This window comes from Vombatus ursinus, unplaced genomic scaffold (genome assembly GCF_900497805.2).
Source record: "Vombatus ursinus unplaced genomic scaffold, bare-nosed wombat genome assembly UNPS02005286.1, whole genome shotgun sequence".
NCBI classification, from domain to species: domain Eukaryota; kingdom Metazoa; phylum Chordata; class Mammalia; order Diprotodontia; family Vombatidae; genus Vombatus; species Vombatus ursinus.
This window is the reverse complement of record NW_020945064.1, coordinates 4,367,615-4,387,532: the sequence shown is the minus strand read 5'-3', so window position 1 is coordinate 4,387,532 and position 19,918 is coordinate 4,367,615. Positions and strand designations below refer to the sequence as shown.

Genomic DNA, 19,918 nt, shown 5'->3' with positions numbered 1-19,918 from the left:
GATAAATCTTTGTTACAAGGGAAGGTTCACTGGGTAGGGGTATTCAGCAATGACATCAATAAAATTTGAAAAATAATTTCTCAAAGAGGAGTGGAAAAATATGGGGCTTTTTATCTCCTTCACTTTCTACCATTTTAATGTTGCTTTTTCCTTGACCTATTAAAATTCCTCTTGCAGTTTTCCTGCCTTGGTAACCAAGCTTTATATGCTCATTAACACTTCCCAGTACAGTCGCGTAGTGATTCATGGAAGTAGATTAATTGCCAGGTCCCCAAGCAAAACTTTGCACTGATCCTAGATAGACATTTGCCATTCATCATGGCCAGGGCTGGAGTAGCTCTGCCTTCATTGGTTTTCAGGCTCTGCTGTTGTATTTGTAAGAATAGGATAGTTTTCTTCCTGTCTGAGAAGGAATCTATCATCAACCTGAAGGCAGAGTTCTCAGCATTTGCTAATGGCTTCCTTAATAAAATCTTTCTACTTTGTGTGCTTCTAAATTTAACAGTGATCTCTTAATTATCAAATCAGATGGATTTCCTCAAACTTTTTTTTTTCAAAAAAATTCTTAATTTTTGTTATTCTGAACTTTACAAACACTGACGAATATAATATGCACTTGCATAAATATAGAATGACCATTTTAAGTTTGGAACTTAAAATGTAACAAAAAAAATTAAAGGAAAAACTTGTAACAAATAAGCATAAACAAGCAAAACACCCCCCCCACACACACACAAATGGCCATGCCCAAAAATGTTCCATTCTGTACAATTAGTCCATCACCTCTCTATTGGGAGGTGGATAGCGTCTCTGATCTGCTGGAGTTAGAGTTGATAACACTGCTTTGATCCAAGTTCTTAAGTCTCTCAGAGTTGTTTGTCTTAACAGTGTTTCTGTGTAAAACTGTATAAATTTTTCTCCTAGTTCTGTTCACTTCATTTCAGCCATACAGGACTTCCCAGGTTTCTCTGAAACGGTCCTTTTCATCATTTCTTATGGCACAATAATATATTCTCTTACATTCAAATGCCGCAATTTCCTTTCCCTGTTGGTGGGTCCCCCTCAGCTTCTGAATTTTTAATTCAACAAAAAGTATTGCTTTAAATATGTTTGTGCAGTATAAGGCCTTTCTCTTTTTTCTTTGGTCTCTGGGTCAAAGGGTATGCACTCTTTAGTTTATTTCCAGTATATAGTTTCAAATCATTTTCCAGAGTGGTTGGACCCAGCACAACCAAGAACAGTGCTTTAGTGTACCTGGCATCCCACAGCCTGTCTAACAATTGTCATTTTCTTTTTGTAATCTTTGCCAATCCTCATTCCTCATCCTTTTAAAAAATTAAATATTTTTTCTACCCTCAAAAATCCACCTTCTCTCCCTCTTACTACGAGCTTACCCCTTCCCCATTGAGAACAAAGGAAAAACAAAACCCTTACTACAAGTGTGTATAGTCAAGCAGAACAAATTTCTGTATTATCCATGTACAAAAATATGTTTCAATCTATGGTCCTGAGTTCACCACCTCTCTGTCAGGAAGTGGGTAACATGTTTCATCATGAACCCTCTGGAATCGCAGCTGGTCATTGTGTTGATCAGAGTTCCTAAATCTGTCAGAGTTATTGTTGTCTTGGTATAAATTGTTCTGCTTCCATTCACTTCCTTCTGCATCAGTTCATACAAGTCTTCACAAGTTTCTCTGAAGCTATCTACCCTTTTTTTTTACAGCACAATAGTCTATCAGCCATTCCCCAATTCATAGCTGTCCCCTTAGATTCACTTACTTTGCTGCCTCAAAAGATAAATACACACACACACACACACACACACACACACACACTCATAGGGTCTATTTTGCTTAGTATGACTCCTTCCCTTAATTTACCCTCCCTTTAATTCCTTTTCCTCCTATTTCCCTATTAAGTGAAAACAATTTTTGTACCCATCTCTGTGTGTGTATTCTTCCCTCTTTTGATCTATTCCGATGAGAATGAAGTTCAGGTATCAGCCACTCTCCCCCACTGAAGTAAGGCTGGAAGAATAAGTCATTGGCTTCTCTTTGGTCCATTTTAATTTTCAGGGTGTTTGTTGTTTGGGTAAGGTTTTGTACCCGTTGTGCCAAGCTGTTAATTCAGTTTTCAGTTCCTTCTTCCATAGCTCTTATTTCTTTTCCAGTTTTTTCCTCTAATACTCTCATTTGTAAAAACATTTTAAAACTTTTTTTTTTGACCTCCTGCTTTATCCCTTCTAGGAATTCTAGTTGAATTTGTTCCTGTGCTATTTTTCTTTGAGGCTTTGCTTGTAGATGTTTTGGAGTCATTCTCTTTTTCTGAGTTTATGTCTTGAATGATCCTGTCTCATCTTAGCATTTTATCATAGGATTCTTTTTTGTTTGTTTGCAAATTCTTCCAGCCTTACTTCGTGATTTCACACTTGATGTTAGGTCTGGGTTCTGTGCACTCGTGTAGGGAAAGTGTGGGCTGGTCCTCCTGGGGTATTTCTTGGGGTGTTGAATGTTGTGCTGTGTCAGAATCTCGGGGACAGCTCTGGCTTGGGAGCTGCCAGCTTTCAGTGTCCCCATAGTGGTCTAATCTGATTAGATTAATCTGATCTAGGCTGATTGCTGCCGCCTGGTCTCAACTTCGCAAATTTCCCACAGCTGCTGCAGGGCCCTGCTCGTTCAGACTTCCAGGCCCCGCTTGGGTCTGGGATTGCATCTGGTTCTTCCTCTGCAGGCTTCAGGCTGGGCTCTTCTGCTCCTGGGCTCTGAACCACAAGAACCTGCTTGCTGCTGAACTTGCATCTCCCTCAGTGTACTATTTAGGGCCTGAGACACCTAAGGATGGGGCAGGGAGGGAGGGCCAGGTCCTCTCTCAGTCCACCCCGGAACTGTGACCTGGGAAGGGGTGTAAGCAACAGTGCTGCCAGTTCACACCTGTCCCTGTGTGGTGCCTGCTGCAGGAGCCTGTGGGTGCCTTGTGTGGGGCTGGGACCACTTCTCACCCAGGTTCCCAGCCCCTCTCTAGGGGCTGCTGTGATCCGGTGGTGCAGGAAGGTTGTGCTGACCCAAGCTGGAAAAAATTATTCACTGTGACTTTTTCTTGGATTTCCCCACCCGGATTCAGTCTGGTTCATTTTCTAAATTGGTTTGGAGGAGTCGAGATGGGGGGAGAGAAGGGTAGCACTTCATCGCACTACTTTCTGTTCCTCCGCCACCTTGGCTCTGCCTCAACCAAACCTCGTTCTTCCTGACTTCCTTACAGCATTTGACACTATTGACCACCCTTTCCTCCTTCATATTCTCTCCTCTTTGGTTTTTTGTGACGCTGCTTTCTCTTGGCTTTCTTTCTACCTGTCTGACTTCTCCTTGATATCTTTTGCTGGATCTTCATCCATGTCATATCCTTTAACCTTGGGTGTATCTAAGGCCCTGTCCTAGGTCCTCTTCCTTTCTCCTCTACTCCTCTTTCCTTTTCCCCCTCTCCCCTCTTTTCCTCTCTCCCCCTCTCTCCTTTCCCCTCCTCTCATCTCATCTCTTCTCCTTTCTTCTCCTTCCCTCCCTTACCCCCCCCCGCTTCCCTCTTCATACTTTCTGTGATCTTGTCAGCTCCTTTTAGTTTAATTCTAATTTTAATGTCGATGACTCCCAGATCCAGTCCTAGTCTTTCTCCTGAGCTGTTTTTCAAACCATATGTTCCATAGCTATCTCATGCCCAATACGTCTAAAACAGAACTAATTTGTCTTTCCCCCAAACTCCCCCACTTCTGAACCTCCATGTTTCTGTTGAGGACACCACCATCCTCCTCATTATCATGGTTCAAAATCCCCGAGTCACCCTCAACTTCACACTCCCACTCATCCCACACATCCACTTAGTTGCCAGATCTTATTAATGTTCCCTCCTCTGGTGTGTCTGTCCTCTTTTCTCTGCTCACACAGTCAGTACCCTGGAGTGCAGGCCCCAGACTATTGCAGCAGCCTCTAACTGGCTTTCCTGCCTCAGGGCTCTCCCCACTCCAAACCCTGCTCCATGCAGATACCAGAATGATATTCCTGAAGCGCAGACTTAACCGTGTTACTCCCGTGGTTCCTTATTCCCTTTAGGATAAAATGGAAGCCTGGCATTTAAAAGCCCTGCACGACTCAGCCCCAACCTTTCTTTCCAGCCTGATGATAATACCCCCCTGTATGCCCTCTCCCATCCAGCCAGCCTGGCCTTCATCCTTCTCCTCCTCATGCAGGCCAGCCATCTCTCACCTCTGCGCCTCGCCTGGACGACCCTCTCTCCTCCTGTCTGCACAGAGCCTTTCTTCATCCCCTGCTGCCAGCGCTTCTCTTCTTCTTTGTAACTACTTTCTCAGTCCTTATTTTGTAGAGACAGGGATGTGTGCATGCTGCCTCCCCCATTAGAATAGACCGTAGGCTCCTCCAAGGGCAGGCTCTGTTTGCTTATCCCCAGTGCCTGGCATAGTGCCTGGCACAGAGCAGGGGGTTAATGAATGCTTGACTGATAAGTGACCACATGCATGTGAATAAGTATTGGGTAAGCAGCGTTGGCAGAATAGTGTGGCAAGTAGCATTTGAAGTGGACCGTTCCTGGAGTGCACATTTCTGTTGGTAGGAACAGCATCCTGAACCGTAAGTAAGTGGCCATTACCCAGCCCCTCTCTGTGGCCTATCAGAAGGACTCTCGGTATACATGAGTGGGTCAGTAAAGTCATCCAGAGACTGAATCCAGAGCTTATCCCTTCAGCAATGTGACCACCTTTGTTTATTTGTGATTTTCCTTTGATTTCAGGCACCCAAAAAGAAGGGAGGAGGAGGAAAGAAAGGAAAAGCCAAAGCTCCACCAATTGTTGATGGCATCCCACCAGAGGAAATGAGCAAGGAGCAGGTAGGAGTGTGGCCTGGATTGTTGCTTGCCCGCCCCAGGCCAGAGCCCAGGTTTGCGCCTCTTTGTCGTCCAGACAAAGCGCATTTGTTGTCGCCCGCACCAGGCTCATTTAAAAATGGTTAAGCCCCACCCGAACCTTCTCCCTCAGTGCGGCGTATTTCTGCTGAGGGCTTTGGTTTCTTGCTCTTGTGCTGCAGAATACCCAGATTATATTTCATGCCGTGATTCAGAAACTGTCTGCTGCTCTTCCTTGGCCCTCACCTCCCCACCTTGTCTGAGTCTACAGGTGGAGGAGCACATCACGCGGATTAGGGAGGAGCTGGACCGGGAAAGGGAAGAACGCAACTATTTTCAGCTAGAGCGAGACAAGATCCACACCTTCTGGGACATCACAAGGAGGCAGCTGGAGGAGAAGAAGGCAGAGCTGCGCAACAAGGACCGAGAGATGGAGGAGGCCGAGGAGAGGCACCAAGTCGAGATTAAAGTGAGGGGCGGCCCGCTCAGTTCTGTGTGCCAGGAGCGCCTCCAGGGTGCTGAGTGGATCCCCCACTCAGGGTGAGAAAGGTGGGCTAGGAGGCTCTCTGCCCTGGCGCTGGAGAAGACCTGCCTGTGCCCGTGAGATCGCCGCCCCGTTGGAGTTTAAGCGGTCCTAGCTTATCTTTGTGGTGTGTGGCCCCGGCATCCTCTGGAAGGGATCGTGAAATAGAGACAGAGAGAGAGAGACAGGACATGGGCTTTGACGGGGGGGGGGGGGGGGGGGGGCGGGGGGAGACTTTGACTGCTGTTTCTTTCTCTCTTTGTGTAGGCAATCGAGAGCCCATAGGCCCTGTGTCTTTCTCTGCGTTTTCTCTTAGGTTTACAAACAAAAAGTGAAGCATTTGCTGTATGAGCACCAGAACAACCTGACAGAGATGAAAGCTGAAGGGACCGTGTCCTTGAAGCTGGCGCAGAAGGAGCACCGGACGCAGGAGAACGAGATGCGCAAGAACATGCGCTTCCTCAAGGTGGAGCTGAAGGAGCAGGAGCTGGCCAACGAGGTGGTGGTGAAAAACCTGCGCCTGGTACGTGCGTGTGTCTGCCTGGCACGCGGGCGCAGAGGCGGAGCGCGATCCTGGGAAAGGAAGCTGTGCTTAGCCTAATAAAAAAATCAGTGTTGATAACGTGGCTGATTCTGGGGAAGTAGCCGATAGGTGTCACTCTGACAGGCCCCAGCCTCCTCGAGGAGATGCCGGACGTGGCCTTCATTAGAAGGGGGCACACAGTTCCTCGGGAGGGCTCATCAGAGTGACCATCCTGCTACGCTCACGTTAGTAAAGCTCACTCAGTAACGCTTTAGGTAAATAGCATTGGTGATCCTGAAGAGGCAGTGTGTGGAGTGCCAGAGCCAAAGTCAGCAGACTCGGGTTCTCATCCTGCCACAGACGCTTCTTAGCTGTGCCATAACAGGCCACTCACTGAGATTCTCCTTAGAGTTAAGAAGAGCCTCAGTGCCTTTCTCTGAAACACAGAGATAATAATGCTTGCCTTATCTACCTCACAGAGTTGTCATGAGGAAAGCAATTTATAAACCTCAGAATGCAAAATCTATGGAAGTTAATTCATCGCAGCCAGATAGATAGGAGGAGTAAAATAAGGTCACTCTACATAGTATGTAATTTTATCACCAGAGCTCATGATTCTTCCTCTTAACAGCATCCTATGGCGTGTTGATATAAAATGGATTTTGGAATCAGTCTTTAGCTTGTGTAATTCAGAACACAGGCCTGCTGCATCTAGAGTCCCAGGGGTGGGGAGCCTGCGGCCTCAAGGCCACGTGTGGCCTTCTAGGTCCTTGGCTGTGGCCTTTTGACTGAGTGCAAGTTTTACAGAACAAATCCTTTTATGAAGGGGATTTGTTCTGTGAAGTTTGGATTCAGTCAAAGGGCCACACTTGAGGACCTGGAGGGCCACACATGGCCTCGAGGCTGCAGATTACTGTGGGATACACCAGAAACCAGGGGCAGAGAATGTCTGCTTTCAGGATAAAGACGTGTTCTTCTTTTCCTGGTTGTGAGAGGCATAGGCCATGTTGAATATACTTCTGTGTGCATGGGGAATCAACCGGTCTTGATAATGTCTTCATAAATCCAGGTGTAACTTTCTCCTAGGACAGTAAAGCTTTGGAACGTGATAGTTCTCACAATCATTCTCTCCAATGTAATGCACGCTTCCGTACCACTGAGGGGAAACTGATTCACTGAAGCAAAGGGGTTTTCTAGGCAGCAGAGGTACTTGGTTGACCTGAGCGTGGCTACCCTTGAATTGACCATCGATTTTTGTGATGCTCCTGTAACACTGTTGTGTTTCTTGACAGAAACATGATGAGGAGATTACTCGGATGAGGAATGACTTCGAGAGACAAGTACGAGGTTTGTTGTGTACTCTGGTAAATGTCTACCTCTGCTGTGCCCAAACGGCCTGACAAGCCCAGTTTCCTTCCCAGAAGGGTGTTTGTCCCGGGGGCTGCTGCGGTGAGGCCTCTGTCATTCAGAAAAAAAGGGGAAGGGGGCCGTTCCCAAGGTACTCTGCTTCCTCACCACTGGAGGCTGGGTTATTTTGAACAACTGTAAAAGAACGTGAGACACCCCATGCCTTTGCGTCAGTGACCCATGGGACATCCGTCTGCGTGTGGTCCTTCTCCGGGCTGTTCAGACAGAGTCCTTTGAATGCCCTTCTCCCTGCTTCCGGCCCTTGGCTCGTCTATCTGTGAAGGCTCTGGCCAGTTCTCTGTGGATGGCGCTCAGTAAAGCGTCTCTGGTCAGACTGTAGTGTGACAGCTCCACTAAGCTGCTGATCCCCAAGGGAGCATCGGGCAGTGGGGCCAGTGTTCTGGAGTCCAGAAGAACCTCGTGGGTCCAGTAGTACTTAGAGCCTCTCTGGTTCCTGGTCTGCCCCTGCTGAACTGCTCTGTGCACTGTTTTCCTTCAGAGATTGAGTCCAAGTATGATAAGAAGATGAAAATGCTTCGAGATGAGCTAGATCTTCGGAGGAAGACAGAGATCCACGAGGTGGAGGAGAGGAAGAATGGCCAGATCAACACGCTGATGAAGAACCACGAGAAGGCCTTCAGCGACATCAAGAACTACTACAACGACATAACCCTGAACAATCTGGCGCTCATCAACTCTCTCAAGGTACCCCACCCCCGCCCCGCACCTCCCCCAGCCCTCAGCTCTCCCTGTCTCCAGTGAGCCTCCGTGAGACCCAGGGATCATCCGCCAGACAACTAAGTCTCATGGGGTGGGGCTGCGTCTGCCTCGCGAAGTGTGGGTGCAGTGGAAGGTGCCGGGACCGAGAGTCGCTGACCAGCGGCAGATAGATAGGTCCTAATGCCTGCCGGCTGTGTGGTCCTGGCCACAGGACCACGTAATCCCTGCATTAGCTGCCAGGGACTCATGAGATGGTGTTACATCTGCACGAAGGACTATTTCTGCAGGCCTGTGTCTTCCTCCACCAGCACAGATCACTGCTGGCCTACTGCTTAGGAGACAAGTCAGAGGCTGGATTTGAGCCCAGGTCTTCAGCACAACACCCACTAGGCCTGGCTGTCTCTAAGCTGTTTTTATAATTATTCTTTCTTTCCCAGGCACGTTTGTGTTGATTTCCCACTGAGACACTGATTAAGCCTGTTTTTCCTCCCAAAATCTGACCAGTTAGTTCCCCATAAGGTGTGCAGGTGCTAATTGGAAATGTTCCACCTGGAAACAGAGGTGTCTCTGCTTCCCCTGTCCTTGCTGGGTCTGCCTCACACGCCCATTCTTTTCTCTGCAGGAGCAGATGGAGGACATGAAGAAGAAGGAAGACCATTTAGAAAAAGAGATGGCAGAAGTGATGGTTCAGAACAAGAGGCTGACGGATCCTCTGCAAAAGGCCCGGGAGGAGCTGCTGGAGCTCCAGAAGAAATTAGTCAGCTATGAGAAGGATAAACATGCCCTGGCTGTGAGTGTCCTCCGGAGGGCTCTGAGGGCGTGCTCATCCAAGGGCTCACCAGAGGAGGGGCGCTCTGTCTGAGGCCTGCCCGAGGGAGCCCGGGGCCTTTGTTGGTCGTGAGCTCACCTGGTGCCCCATTTATCACCCTCTCCTTTGCCTGGGAGTCCCTGTAGGGCTGGTGAGGAAGCCTGTGGGTTATCTCAGGGAAACAGGTCCAGCCTGAGAGGGGAAAGCCCCTGCAGTCCTGCTCCTGCAAAGGTGCCGAGCTTGGTCTGGGCGGCCCCTGCTGTTCTGCTGGCAGATGCTCCTCGCTTGGGCTCGAGCTGCCCTGTGTTTGAGCTGCTCCTCTCTGCTGCTTACTCTTGGCCTTGCCACCTCCTGGGAGTCCAGACTGTACCAACGCCGATTAGGCCCAACCCCCCCTTTTCTGCCTCTTTCCCTCTCGTGTTCTCTCCAGAGCACAAAAGCCCGTTTGAAAGTCACTGAGAAAGAATTAAAAGATCTTCAGTGGGAGCACGAGGTGTTGGAGCAGCGGTTCATGAAGGTGAGGAGAGGGATAGGGATGGCCGGGCGCATCCTCGGGGGCAGGGGACGACGGCAGGAGGGATGCTCGGCCTCTGGGAGGGGGACAGCTGGCGCATCCTTGGGGGCAGGCAGGAGACTGTGTCTTTTCTGTTGGGATTTCTCCCTCTCCTTCCCGAGACCTGGCATGATCCATCAGTGGTTATCTTGTCGTGAGAGAATCTCACAAAGGTCATTCCCTGTGACCATCAGAGAATGACGTTCACATCTTTCTGAATGTCAGTATGAGTCATCAGATGGTACCCTGACCTGGATCCCAGCCTGTTTCACTGTTCTCTATGCCTCCGTCTCTCCATTTGTAGATCCTGCATGTTGTTATTAAGAGATAATTTGTCATGTGCTTATCAAAGGAAGGCGTCTGAGGGCAGAGAAAGTCAGTCTCCAGTTAGTGAAAACTTGGACACCTTGTCCAGTGAAACCACGAACCTGAAGCTTGGTCCACCCCTTCGGGACGTGGCAGGGCGGCCTGAGCAGGGGCTGTCTTCAGCCGCTATTTTCAGGTCCTGGAGAATCTCGTGCTTGACGGCCTCTGTGTCTTTTGGCAGCCCTGCTCCCTCTTGTGCTCGAGAGTTGGTCAACAAGTGTTCATACGTGCTTATACTATGTGTTAAGTGCTGTGACAAAACACGGTGTGTGCCCTCAAGAGGCTCACACTCTAGTGGGGTGACAGTACACCATGACTGTCTGTACAATACAAATGGAAGGTACTAGCTGAGGGAAGGCACTGCAGGGCGGCAGGCCAGCAAGGGCTTCTGGCGGAAGGTGGGATTTGAGCTGAGTCGCGGAGGAGGCCGGGGAAGCCAAAAGGCAGATGGAGGAGAGAGAAAGGTCCAGGTTTGGAGGAGGGATATGGGAGGCCAGTGTGGCTGGAGTGTAGAGAAGGTAGAAGAAGACTGGGGAGGTAGGAAGGGGCCGGGGGTGAAGGACTTGGAATGCCAAATAGAGCCTTTCGTGTTTGATCCTCGAGGTAACAGAGCTGTGGGACGTTGCTGAGGTAGGAGAGCTTGAAGCAGAGGGAGACTTGAGGCAGGGAAGCCTGCAGCAGTGTGAGTCACACGTGGGAGAGATAGCGGGGAGGTAATAATGACGAGACCAGCCGGCAGCTCAGAGCTGCGGTGGGAGGCTGAGCGAGCAGCTGAGGAGGGTGTTGAGGTTGCAGACCTGGACCAGTGGTAGCAAGGTGAGGAAGATGGGGAGGGCAGGGGAGAGATAGATTATGAGCTTAAATTTGAGATGCCATTGGGTCATCCAGTCTGAGTTGGTGATACAGGCCAGAGCTCAGCAGAGCATGTAGAGCTGGATGTATAGGTCTGGGAATTATCTGTATCCAGATGATAGCTGAACTCTTGGGCACTGATGAAATCTGTAGACAAACATGGCTTTATACTTTTTTTTTCTTTTTTCTTTTTTGCGAGGCAGTCGGGGTTAAGTGACTTGCCCAGGGTCACACAGCTAATAAGTGTCAAGTGTCTGAGGCTGGATTTGAACTCAAGTCCTCCTGACTCCAGGGCCAGTGGTTCTATCCACTGCGCCACCTAGCTGCCCCTACTTGGCTTTATACTTGGTTAAACAATAATATATAGCAGGTGAAGGCTGTCTTGGCCTGTACTGTTCTGAATTTCTTGAATTGTGGTTATGTTTCAAAATGGTGCTTGAATCACCATCATGGACTACAGAAAGTGGATGCTTTCCTGTGTTATAGTGAAATTTTTGCTTCAGAAATGTTCCTGTTACCTATGGTCAATTAGTACTTTGTAAGATATTCTAGGGGAATTAATTTCCTTTTAAACTAATTAAATTTGTGACATTTGAATATAACCAATTAGAGATTGATATAGAATCCCCAGGAACAGGTTCTTCCTTAACATTCATCACAATTACAGCGATTGATCGATCAGTAGATATAAATAGGTATAGATAGTTATATCTTCTTCAAAGAGTGAATTAGACAGGATGCCGTAATTAGGATGCTGATGGACTTAAGTGATGGGACGTCCCAGGATATTGGATCCATTTTCTTTTGTCGGTAGACACAGTGAGAAGACTTCCAGGGCCCCCAGCTGCTGGTGTCTTCTTCTCTGAGGTCCCCCTCCATCTGTTTATCTTGTGTGTACCTGGTTATTTTCACATTGTCTCCCCTGTGAGAACGTCAGCTCCTTGAGACCAGGGACCCATCTTGTCTTCCTTTGGATTCCCAATGCTTAGCCCACGTGTTGTGGTTGCCCAGTGAGCACTTCATAAATGCTCGTTTGTGGTCTTACTGACTTCAGCAAGAGGGGGACGAGAACTGGCCGGGAGAGTGAGGTTGGCGCTGGCTCTTAGATCCTTGCAGTGTCATGAGGCCCGGAGCCGTTCTCCCCCGCTTAGCGCACAAGTGCGGACTGATGGAGAAGAAAACGAGTTAGGAATGAGACACTTTACTGTTATTTGACTTACAAGTGTAACCTGATAGAATTTTGTCATCTTTTCCAAAACTTTTTTGCATCAAATATCAGAGGAAAAAAAACTTTGTCCTGATAGAACTAAAGACATGTGACTTGGAATTTGGCAGCAAATTTCAGAGAAAATTCTAACTAGCAAGCCATTGCTGTTGTTGTTGTTGTTGTTCAGTTGTGTCTGACTCTGTGTGATCCCATGAACAAGCTTGGCAAAGGTTTGCGTTTCCTTCTCCAGTGTGTCCCCATTTTACAGATGAGGAACTAAGACGAATTGGGGTAAAGTGTCTTTCCCAGGGTCAACACAGCTAATGTGTCTGAGGCTGGATTAGAACTCAGGTCTTCCACTGTGCCACTTAGCTGCCCAGCAAGCCATAGAGCCTGTTAATTTTGGGAAAGCTTTAGCCTGCTGATTATGTTTGTAACTAGGTTTGAAGTTTGTGGAACTTTAACCATGTACAGACATATAATAAAAATAATTGTTCTCTAGTAGTAGTTCTCTGAAGAGTCCAAAGCATGCAACAGATACTTGTGGTAGATGTTGTTGTTCAGTTGTTTCAGTCATGTCTGACTCTTCTTGACCCCATTTGGGGTTTTCTTGGCAAAGATACTGGAGTGGTTTTCCATTTTCTTCTCCAGCTCATTTTACAGATGAAGAAACTGAGGCAAACAGGGTGAAGTGACTTGCCCAGGGTCACACAGCTAGTGAGTGTCTGAGGCCAGATTTGAACTCAGGAAGATGAACCTTCCTGACTTCCGGCCCAGTGCTCTGTGTACTGTGGTAGTCCTGATTTTAGTTGGGAAATTAAGGCATGGGACAGTCCAGTGGCTTGCCCAAGACCACATGGCTAAGCAGTAGTGAAGGAGGAGATCCAGAAGTCTTCCCTGAGACAGGGCAGCCCCCCATCCCACTCTGCCTCTTATCTTGGAGACTGTGGTTCCTCTTGTTTTCATCAAGTCCACATCTTTTCACAGTGTCCATTTGAAAGAAAAGGGCTCGGTGCTGATTCTTTCTGGGTGCTAGAAATTTCCCTGTGTACTCCACTGTAAGGGCAGTCGCATGTCACTGGCCATCGTGTGCGTGGGGGAGAGGGCTTTGGGGTGCAACTGTGAAACATTGGGATGAAACGTAAGACTTGGTTAGCGTGATTACAGTTAGAAACCACAAGTCTCTTCTGCTCCGGCCATCTCCCGCTGTCATCGGAGAGGTGACAGAAACGTATGTCATTTTCTCTCCATCGAATCGTGAGTGTTCTGTGGGTCTTGTGAATGAACAGTTTCCCTGAGAGATGACTTGGTTTCTCCCCATGTCCTTGTCTCCTGAGCCAGGTACAAATAGAGCGAGATGACCTGTATTCCAAGTTCGAGAAGGCCATCCAGGAAGTACAACAGAAAACTGGCTTCAAGAATCTGCTCCTGGAGCGCAAACTGATGACCCTGTCGAACGTGATGGAGAGGAAAGATGTGCAGCTGAACGAGATCCTCTCTGCCTCCAACCTTGACCCCGAAGCCCTCTCGGTGGTCTCCCGGAAGCTGGAGGTACGGACCTGACTCACTGTGCTTTCCCATAGGACTGGGGAATTTGGGCCACCTGGCAGTGCTCCACTGGGGTTCACTACGGACTCAGTCCTGCTCGACGTATTGTTTTCCCCATCACATCCAGCTGCATCTCTGACAGTTAAGTGATGATAGGTTAGAGAGAGAGAGACCCTAAAAGCCTCTTTGATGGTCTGCTTTCATCCTGGCTCCAGCATGGACTCCCTCCATGTCCTTGGGTACGGAAAGAATGCGTGGAGAAGAGAGTTGTCAGCTGGCTCTGTGTCTGTTGAGATCCGGACTGTCGCCATTTTTGACAGGGCTGGGGATTGGCGGGGGGATGGGATAAATGCTCTTTCTGGAGAAGGGGACCACCAGTTGTGCCATATTGCTGTGGTGGGGCAGTCACACATCTAACTGCATAATGGCACAGCAAATGACATTTCTCCTATGATTTACATAGGAATCAGGATCCCAGTGCTTCTCCTCTGTGTTTTAGTCCCTGGTTAAGGGGGTGAAAAGTGTGCTCACTCCTGAGTCAGAAGACCCTGGATTGACTCCCAGCTCAACTGCCTTCTAGTTGGGCAAGTTAGGTGGCTCTGGGGCTCAGTTTCCCCCTAGGTAAAACAGGATGGTTTCTAAGGTTCCTTTGAACTCTAACTGTGCCGTCCTAGGATTTCACAGAAAAGCAGGTGGAGCAGAGCAAGGGACCCTGTAGGGCCTCCACAGGAGGCTGCAGACGTTGGAGTTCTGGGATTGGGTGGGAGAGACTTTTACAGAAATGTGACAGGCAGTGTTTGGTCTCAAGCTTTTGAGTTGCTTGTCACAGAGATGGATCCAGAACCAGAAAAACGATGCCTTTCCTCGAAGGCCTTTCTGAGTTTGTATTGCCTCCCACGAATAGAGAGGAAGTCTTCAATCTTTACCTATGGAGGTGCTTTCCTGTCTTCATAACCATTGGAGCTTGCATTTTAGGGTCACTCGATGTAAAATTACCTTGAATATGTTTGCTTAACTTTAAAGCTCCATGGGTTCACCTTGGTGAAAGATGCCTTCAATTTTCCTCCTTGTTTTCCACAAGTGGGAGGGTGTCTGCCATCTTCCTGGGCTCACGTACAAAGTTCTCTCCTCTGGCCTTACCCTTGAACTTTTGAAGCCTTCGAAAGGCATGAAGGCAGAGGACAACTTGACATATTAATCATTATTCTATGGGGCTTTTTTGCTGGCCTGTCTCTGCCTCTGTACAAGCTTTACCTAACTGGGCCTAAGTCTACACAATTTTTGCATTGGGCTAGCTGCCATGGATAAATGCAGGAGAAGTGGAGAATTTTCCTCTCTTTGCAGGGCGCATTCTGGCCCCTTCCCATGTTTAGAAAACAGAATGGAGCTGGTTCTGATGGTTCTTGGAGGCCCAGTGCACATCAAAGCTGTTTCCTTTGGAGTCAACACAAAACTAAATGGATTCCAATCTTTTCTGCTAATCCAACCATTGATAGAGACAGCTTACTGTAGAAAATGTCTTGTGTGGTGTGGTAGGAACCTGAGCTGGGGCAGAAGGGGACAGAGAACCTCTGATCAGGAAACCTGAAAGGGAGGAGACGCCTCAGGGGCTTGCCTGATTGGTCCTCTGCCTTCAGGGACCGTGGGCTTGTTTTATCCTCATTTGACAGATGCACGGAAGTCAAAAGATTTGTCCAAACTCACCCACCATTGAGTGGCAGAGCGGTGCCCAGAGCCTAAGATGGTTCTGTTCCTCTCGTTTCTGGCCTCTTTTCCCGGCCCACCCTGCTCTCCGAGCTAAAGGAAGCTGTCAGACAGAAACCACAGTAGACCAGCTCTAGGGCACATTCACATTCCTGTCTCAGAGGGTGATACAGTCATGAAGCAAGTTCTGATCTCTCTAGGGGAAGAAAGACCCCCTCCCCCTCTTCACTCTCAGACCAGTGGGCTCAGTTGTGGCAGCTGTGGGCCAGTGGTCAGAGGCTTCCTGGGCATTGCCCTGGTCTGCTTGACCACCTGCCCACACCCAAGGTCCTCTTCAGTACATAAACCACAACATGTTTTGGGCTTAGTGCTCTCCACTTGACTCATGTCTCTTAGCCAACCTTTGATTTCCCTCTTCAGGATGTTCTGGAATCTAAAAACAGCCTCATCAAGGACCTGCAGTACGAGCTCGCCCGGGTTTGCAAGGTGAGATGGTGCTGGGCGAGGGGCTTTGGGGCAAATAAGAGGGAAGAGAGATGGGTGCTGACACTCTGAAGAGGCAGTGGGTCCTTCCATGCTGGCACCACCTCATTTCCCAAACCTCCTTCGGAGTCTTGTCCAGAATCAGCACCAGGGCTGAGCGGTTACGTTAGAGCCATTGGTGCCTGTGGAGAGCATGCGTGGGTATTCAGTGTCCCCTGTCCCTACAGACGTCTCACACCGCCCTTGCTTGGGTTCTCTGACTTGGGTTTGGAGTCAGCAGCCTGGATTCTGCCATTTAATATGGTGACATCAGGGAGGTTATATCAGCCACAGGGACGTAGTCGCCTCGTCTCGACTAGGTGACCCCCTCGGGTCCTCTTCATATCCCGTGACCCCCTCTTCATATACCTCCATATCCCGTGACCCTCTTCCCTTTCAGGGAGTTGTGTGACATCTCTAAAGCTGTGTGGTCTCCACTTAGTTATGTGATGGTCACCTGCTCTCCCAGAGAAGGAGGACCAGTTTTACTGGAATCTCACCTTTTAGAGGCCATTTCGCCAGAAGAGATTTAACAGAAATGGACCCTTTATTTCTTTTTTGGGTTGAATTGGGTGACCTTTACTGATTAATCTTTATCTCCAAGCGTCCAGCAGAGTCATACACAGAGATGTCAGTAAATGAATGGTTTGGGGTGATCGTTTGATTCATGATCCTGGGTGATCCCACAAGCCCTGCTTCTGGCTAATCTGCTCCCCAGGAGATCCTCCATCTCATCCCCGTCACTGGTTTGGGGTCCTTTGGCATCTGCCTTAAGTTTCTGGATTTTCTTTTACTTCTATCAGTTTTCCATCTTCTTCTGTCTCATAGTCAGGATATCTACCTTCCGGTGTCTCCAGACATGTGGTCCTAGCTTGGCCACCTCTAGGTGACCTTAGTCTTTGGTTTTTCTTTTGGAAATGTGCTGTTAACCCTTTAACCCTTTCTTCTCTTCCTGGCCACCTCAGGGCCCTGATCTCTCCCAGGTTACAGCCAGATTTGGGGCCTTCTCTTCCCATCTCACACTTTAGAAATTGTTGCCCTAGACTTAAAATAATTGGACGCAGCTACTCGAGCTGCTTTTACCCACTGACATTTGGCCCACCGTTTTTCTGACTCTCGATATTCAGCAGTCAGTGACTTAAGGCCTGGGAATGCCAGGCACAGGAGCTTGTCTCCTTGCTGGAGGACAGCGGAGGGATTTGTGGAGGAGTGACCTGCAGAAATAACGTGGGTCAGGTTAAGTGTTTAATTCTCTTGGGGTGGATAGTCACCGAGGGAGCTTCTCTGCTCTGGCTGACACCCGCCAGGCCCGTCATGACCTTCTCATGATACGTGTGTTAAAGTGTGCACCAGAATCCCGTGGCAGCGAGGAAGGTCTTTGCCAGTGGAGTCCCAGCTCAGGCAGGTCCCACAGAGCTCAAAAGGCTTTGTTACAGGCCCAGCGATGGACAGTGTGTCTGATGAATCAGAGAGGCCCATGGCCATTTGGTACCTTTTGGGGGGCTTGTAGTCTGCCTTGGTGAAGGCAGTTACCCACATTGGTGCAGACTCAGAGCCTGGAAGTGCAGGAGTAAACAAATAAGGTGCCCTGTGTCAGCCTTTTTACCCACCAGACTGATTGGCTCATTCCCTAGCAGATCCCTGCCTCGCCTCCTTTGTTTTCCTAACTCTGCTCTCACCTTGCTTTCATACCTATGGCTCCATCTCAGCCCCTCCCTCTTTCTGACCTCCTCCTTGTTTATTCTCCCAAACCGTTTTTCCAGCCCCTGACATTTCCCTGATGCTTTGGCCCCGGTATGCTTTCTGTCTTGTCTGTCTCTTGTCCACTACAGGACTGCTCTTTGGTTCTTTTTCTTGGTGAAGGGAATTTTTAACATGAGGTGTATCCATTATGGGAAGACCCCCTCGCCACACACATATGTGTATGTGTGTGTGTGTATATACCTGATTATCAAGCAGTGTCACTCTCAGTTACTCTTATTATCTTATGTTATAAACAATGTAATTTATTCAGACCACCCCCTAGAGATAGCCACACCAGGTAACTAAGAGATAAGTTAAGTACCAGCCGGTATACCTTGGTTCCCAGAAGTTCCCACTACATTTGTGACTGTTAGGTACCATTCCTTATGGCCACATTGTACATAAACCAAAGGTCAGCATGGGGGTAATCTGGAAAGATCATGTCCCAGTGAAGGCCACGGTCAGTTCTTACCCATCAAGGGAGCAGGAGACTACTGCTCCTGGAGCCTTCCTCCATTTTGGCCATTTCCTCCTCCCCACATCCCAGTCTCCCCTAAGACTTGAGGGGGAAAAAAAGACAAAAATCTATGTGTGGTTTTTTGACTGTCTGGTAAAAAAGTACAGCAGAGAGAAGGTTGAAACACTCCAGCCAGGGTTTGGGATTCCCTGGATTCCAGTTATCCAAACTTCCTGTCACATGAGCATTGACAAATGAATGTTAGCTGTATTGCCTTTGAGAACAAGCCATCTCCAACTGAAACATGACCAAAGGCTGGGAACAGACAATTTTCAGAAGAAGCAATTCGAGCTGAATGAATACCCCGAATCACTAACAGTAAGAGAGATGTAAATTGAAACAATTCAGAGGTTTCACCTCTTACCTAAAGGTGACAAAAAATGAAAATAGAAATGTTGGAGGGGCTATGGGAAGATGGGAACAATAATCAGGGTCGGTGTTGCTGTGACTTTGTCCTGCCATTCTGGAAAATGGCTTGAAACAATACTAAAAAAGTCTCTGAACCACACGTACCTCTGACCCCCTGATAACCACTGCCAGGCAGATGCCTCGGGGGGGGGGGTGGTCAAAGAAAAGTCACATATATACAGAGGTAATTATAGCAGCACTTTTTAGAGTAGCACAAAATGGAAAAAAAGGGAGTAGCCGATGAATGAGTTGTGGTGATTGAATATAATGGAATATTAGTGCAGCACATGGAGTCTGCTTTGCTTGACTAAGTATCTTTGAAACATGGGTTTTGTTTTTCTTTTTTTCTTTTCCTTAAATGGGAGTGGGGTGAGAGGATGAGAAAATACGTCTTTGTAAATGAAAAATAAAGATGGATGCAGTAAGAAATGATGAACATGAAGAATTCAGAGAAACTTGCAAAGACTGCTCTGAACTGAAGTAGAATGAAGCGAGAACAACTTGCATGACCTCAGTAATGAGAAAGCAGACAAAACAAAACAAAGAAAAAAAGGGTTTTGCACAGGAGAAAGAAGAAAACCATGAAAAACTTCCTAACTGATCCATGCAGTACATGATGGTAACTCCAGAGGACCGTGATGAAATCTGTCTCTGGCCTGGGGGATAGTGGACAGGAGGTGACAGGAGCTTAAGAACGAGTTCTGCTTTTTCACACAGGGCCAGACTCTGGATTTTTCCTGGCACATACTTGTTCCAAGGGAAGGTTCTTTTAGTTTGGGCTGGAGGGGCCACCGGGAGCGGAGAATAATGTTTAAAAAAAGAGGAAAAGCCACAGTGAGGAAACAAAGTCAAAGTCAGCGCAGGAATAAAAGAAGCACCGTAGTGGGCCCAGCGCCGCCCCCTGACGTTCCCTTGCCTTTCTTTTCCCGCAGGCGCACAATGACTTGCTACGAACCTATGAAGCCAAGCTCGTTGCCTTCGGCATCCCTCTGGATAACATAGGGTTCAAGCCTATGGAGACGGCGGTGATAGGACAGAACCTGGGGCATGGCCCTGCAGGGCTGGTATCTATGCCAACGTAGCCTGGATGGACTGCAGCCCGCCCTGCCCTCCCCTTCCCAGCTACAGACATTCTTTAGGCCCTGATGCTGCACATGGCTGAGGGGCTGAGGCCTGGTGAAGCCTCCAGAGATGGTTGTTCTAGATCGCGCCCCTTTTCGTAGACTTAAGGTCGGTTATTTTTTAAAAACTTCAGCAGATGAAAAATTTTTAACCAGTCTGTGCCTCTTTGCCTTGCTCTGTCTCAAGGCTTCATTAAAGTGGGCCCAGGTATAAGAAAGAAACTTTGCAGTGTTTTCTTGGTGAATGGTTCTCCCATCCAAGTATCTACAAGGGTCTGCCCCCCTCAGATTCACCCCAAACCCTTCTGCACATGCTTCTCCTGGGCCTGCTCTCCTGTCCTCCCCATGTGCCTTTTGGCTGTGCCCCTCCCCAAGATCTCGCAGGACTCCTAGACTGGCAGAGCCAGTGAAGGGGAGCCTTTGGGTCTGCAGCCCCCCACCTGTCCCACCGTGGAGCTCTGTCTTCGGGGGTTCTGTGGGTAGGCTCGCTT

At 48.4% G+C, this 19,918-nt stretch overlaps 1 protein-coding gene across 1 annotated transcript in view; it reads left to right on the top strand.

Moving 5' to 3' along the window:
• Positions 1–19,908, top strand: part of GAS8 (growth arrest specific 8) — a 23,761-nt gene extending 3,853 nt beyond the window's left edge. Inside the window, exons 2-11 of the mRNA XM_027847750.1 lie at positions 4,795–4,890; positions 5,177–5,374; positions 5,745–5,951; positions 7,244–7,298; positions 7,858–8,063; positions 8,701–8,868; positions 9,317–9,403; positions 13,206–13,415; positions 15,537–15,602; positions 19,239–19,908. Of these exons, the coding sequence (XP_027703551.1) occupies positions 4,795–4,890; positions 5,177–5,374; positions 5,745–5,951; positions 7,244–7,298; positions 7,858–8,063; positions 8,701–8,868; positions 9,317–9,403; positions 13,206–13,415; positions 15,537–15,602; positions 19,239–19,388 (1,443 nt within the window). The 3' untranslated portion in view covers positions 19,389–19,908. The remainder of the gene's footprint in view (positions 1–4,794; positions 4,891–5,176; positions 5,375–5,744; positions 5,952–7,243; positions 7,299–7,857; positions 8,064–8,700; positions 8,869–9,316; positions 9,404–13,205; positions 13,416–15,536; positions 15,603–19,238) is intronic.
• The last annotated feature ends 10 nt before the right edge of the window (positions 19,909–19,918 follow it).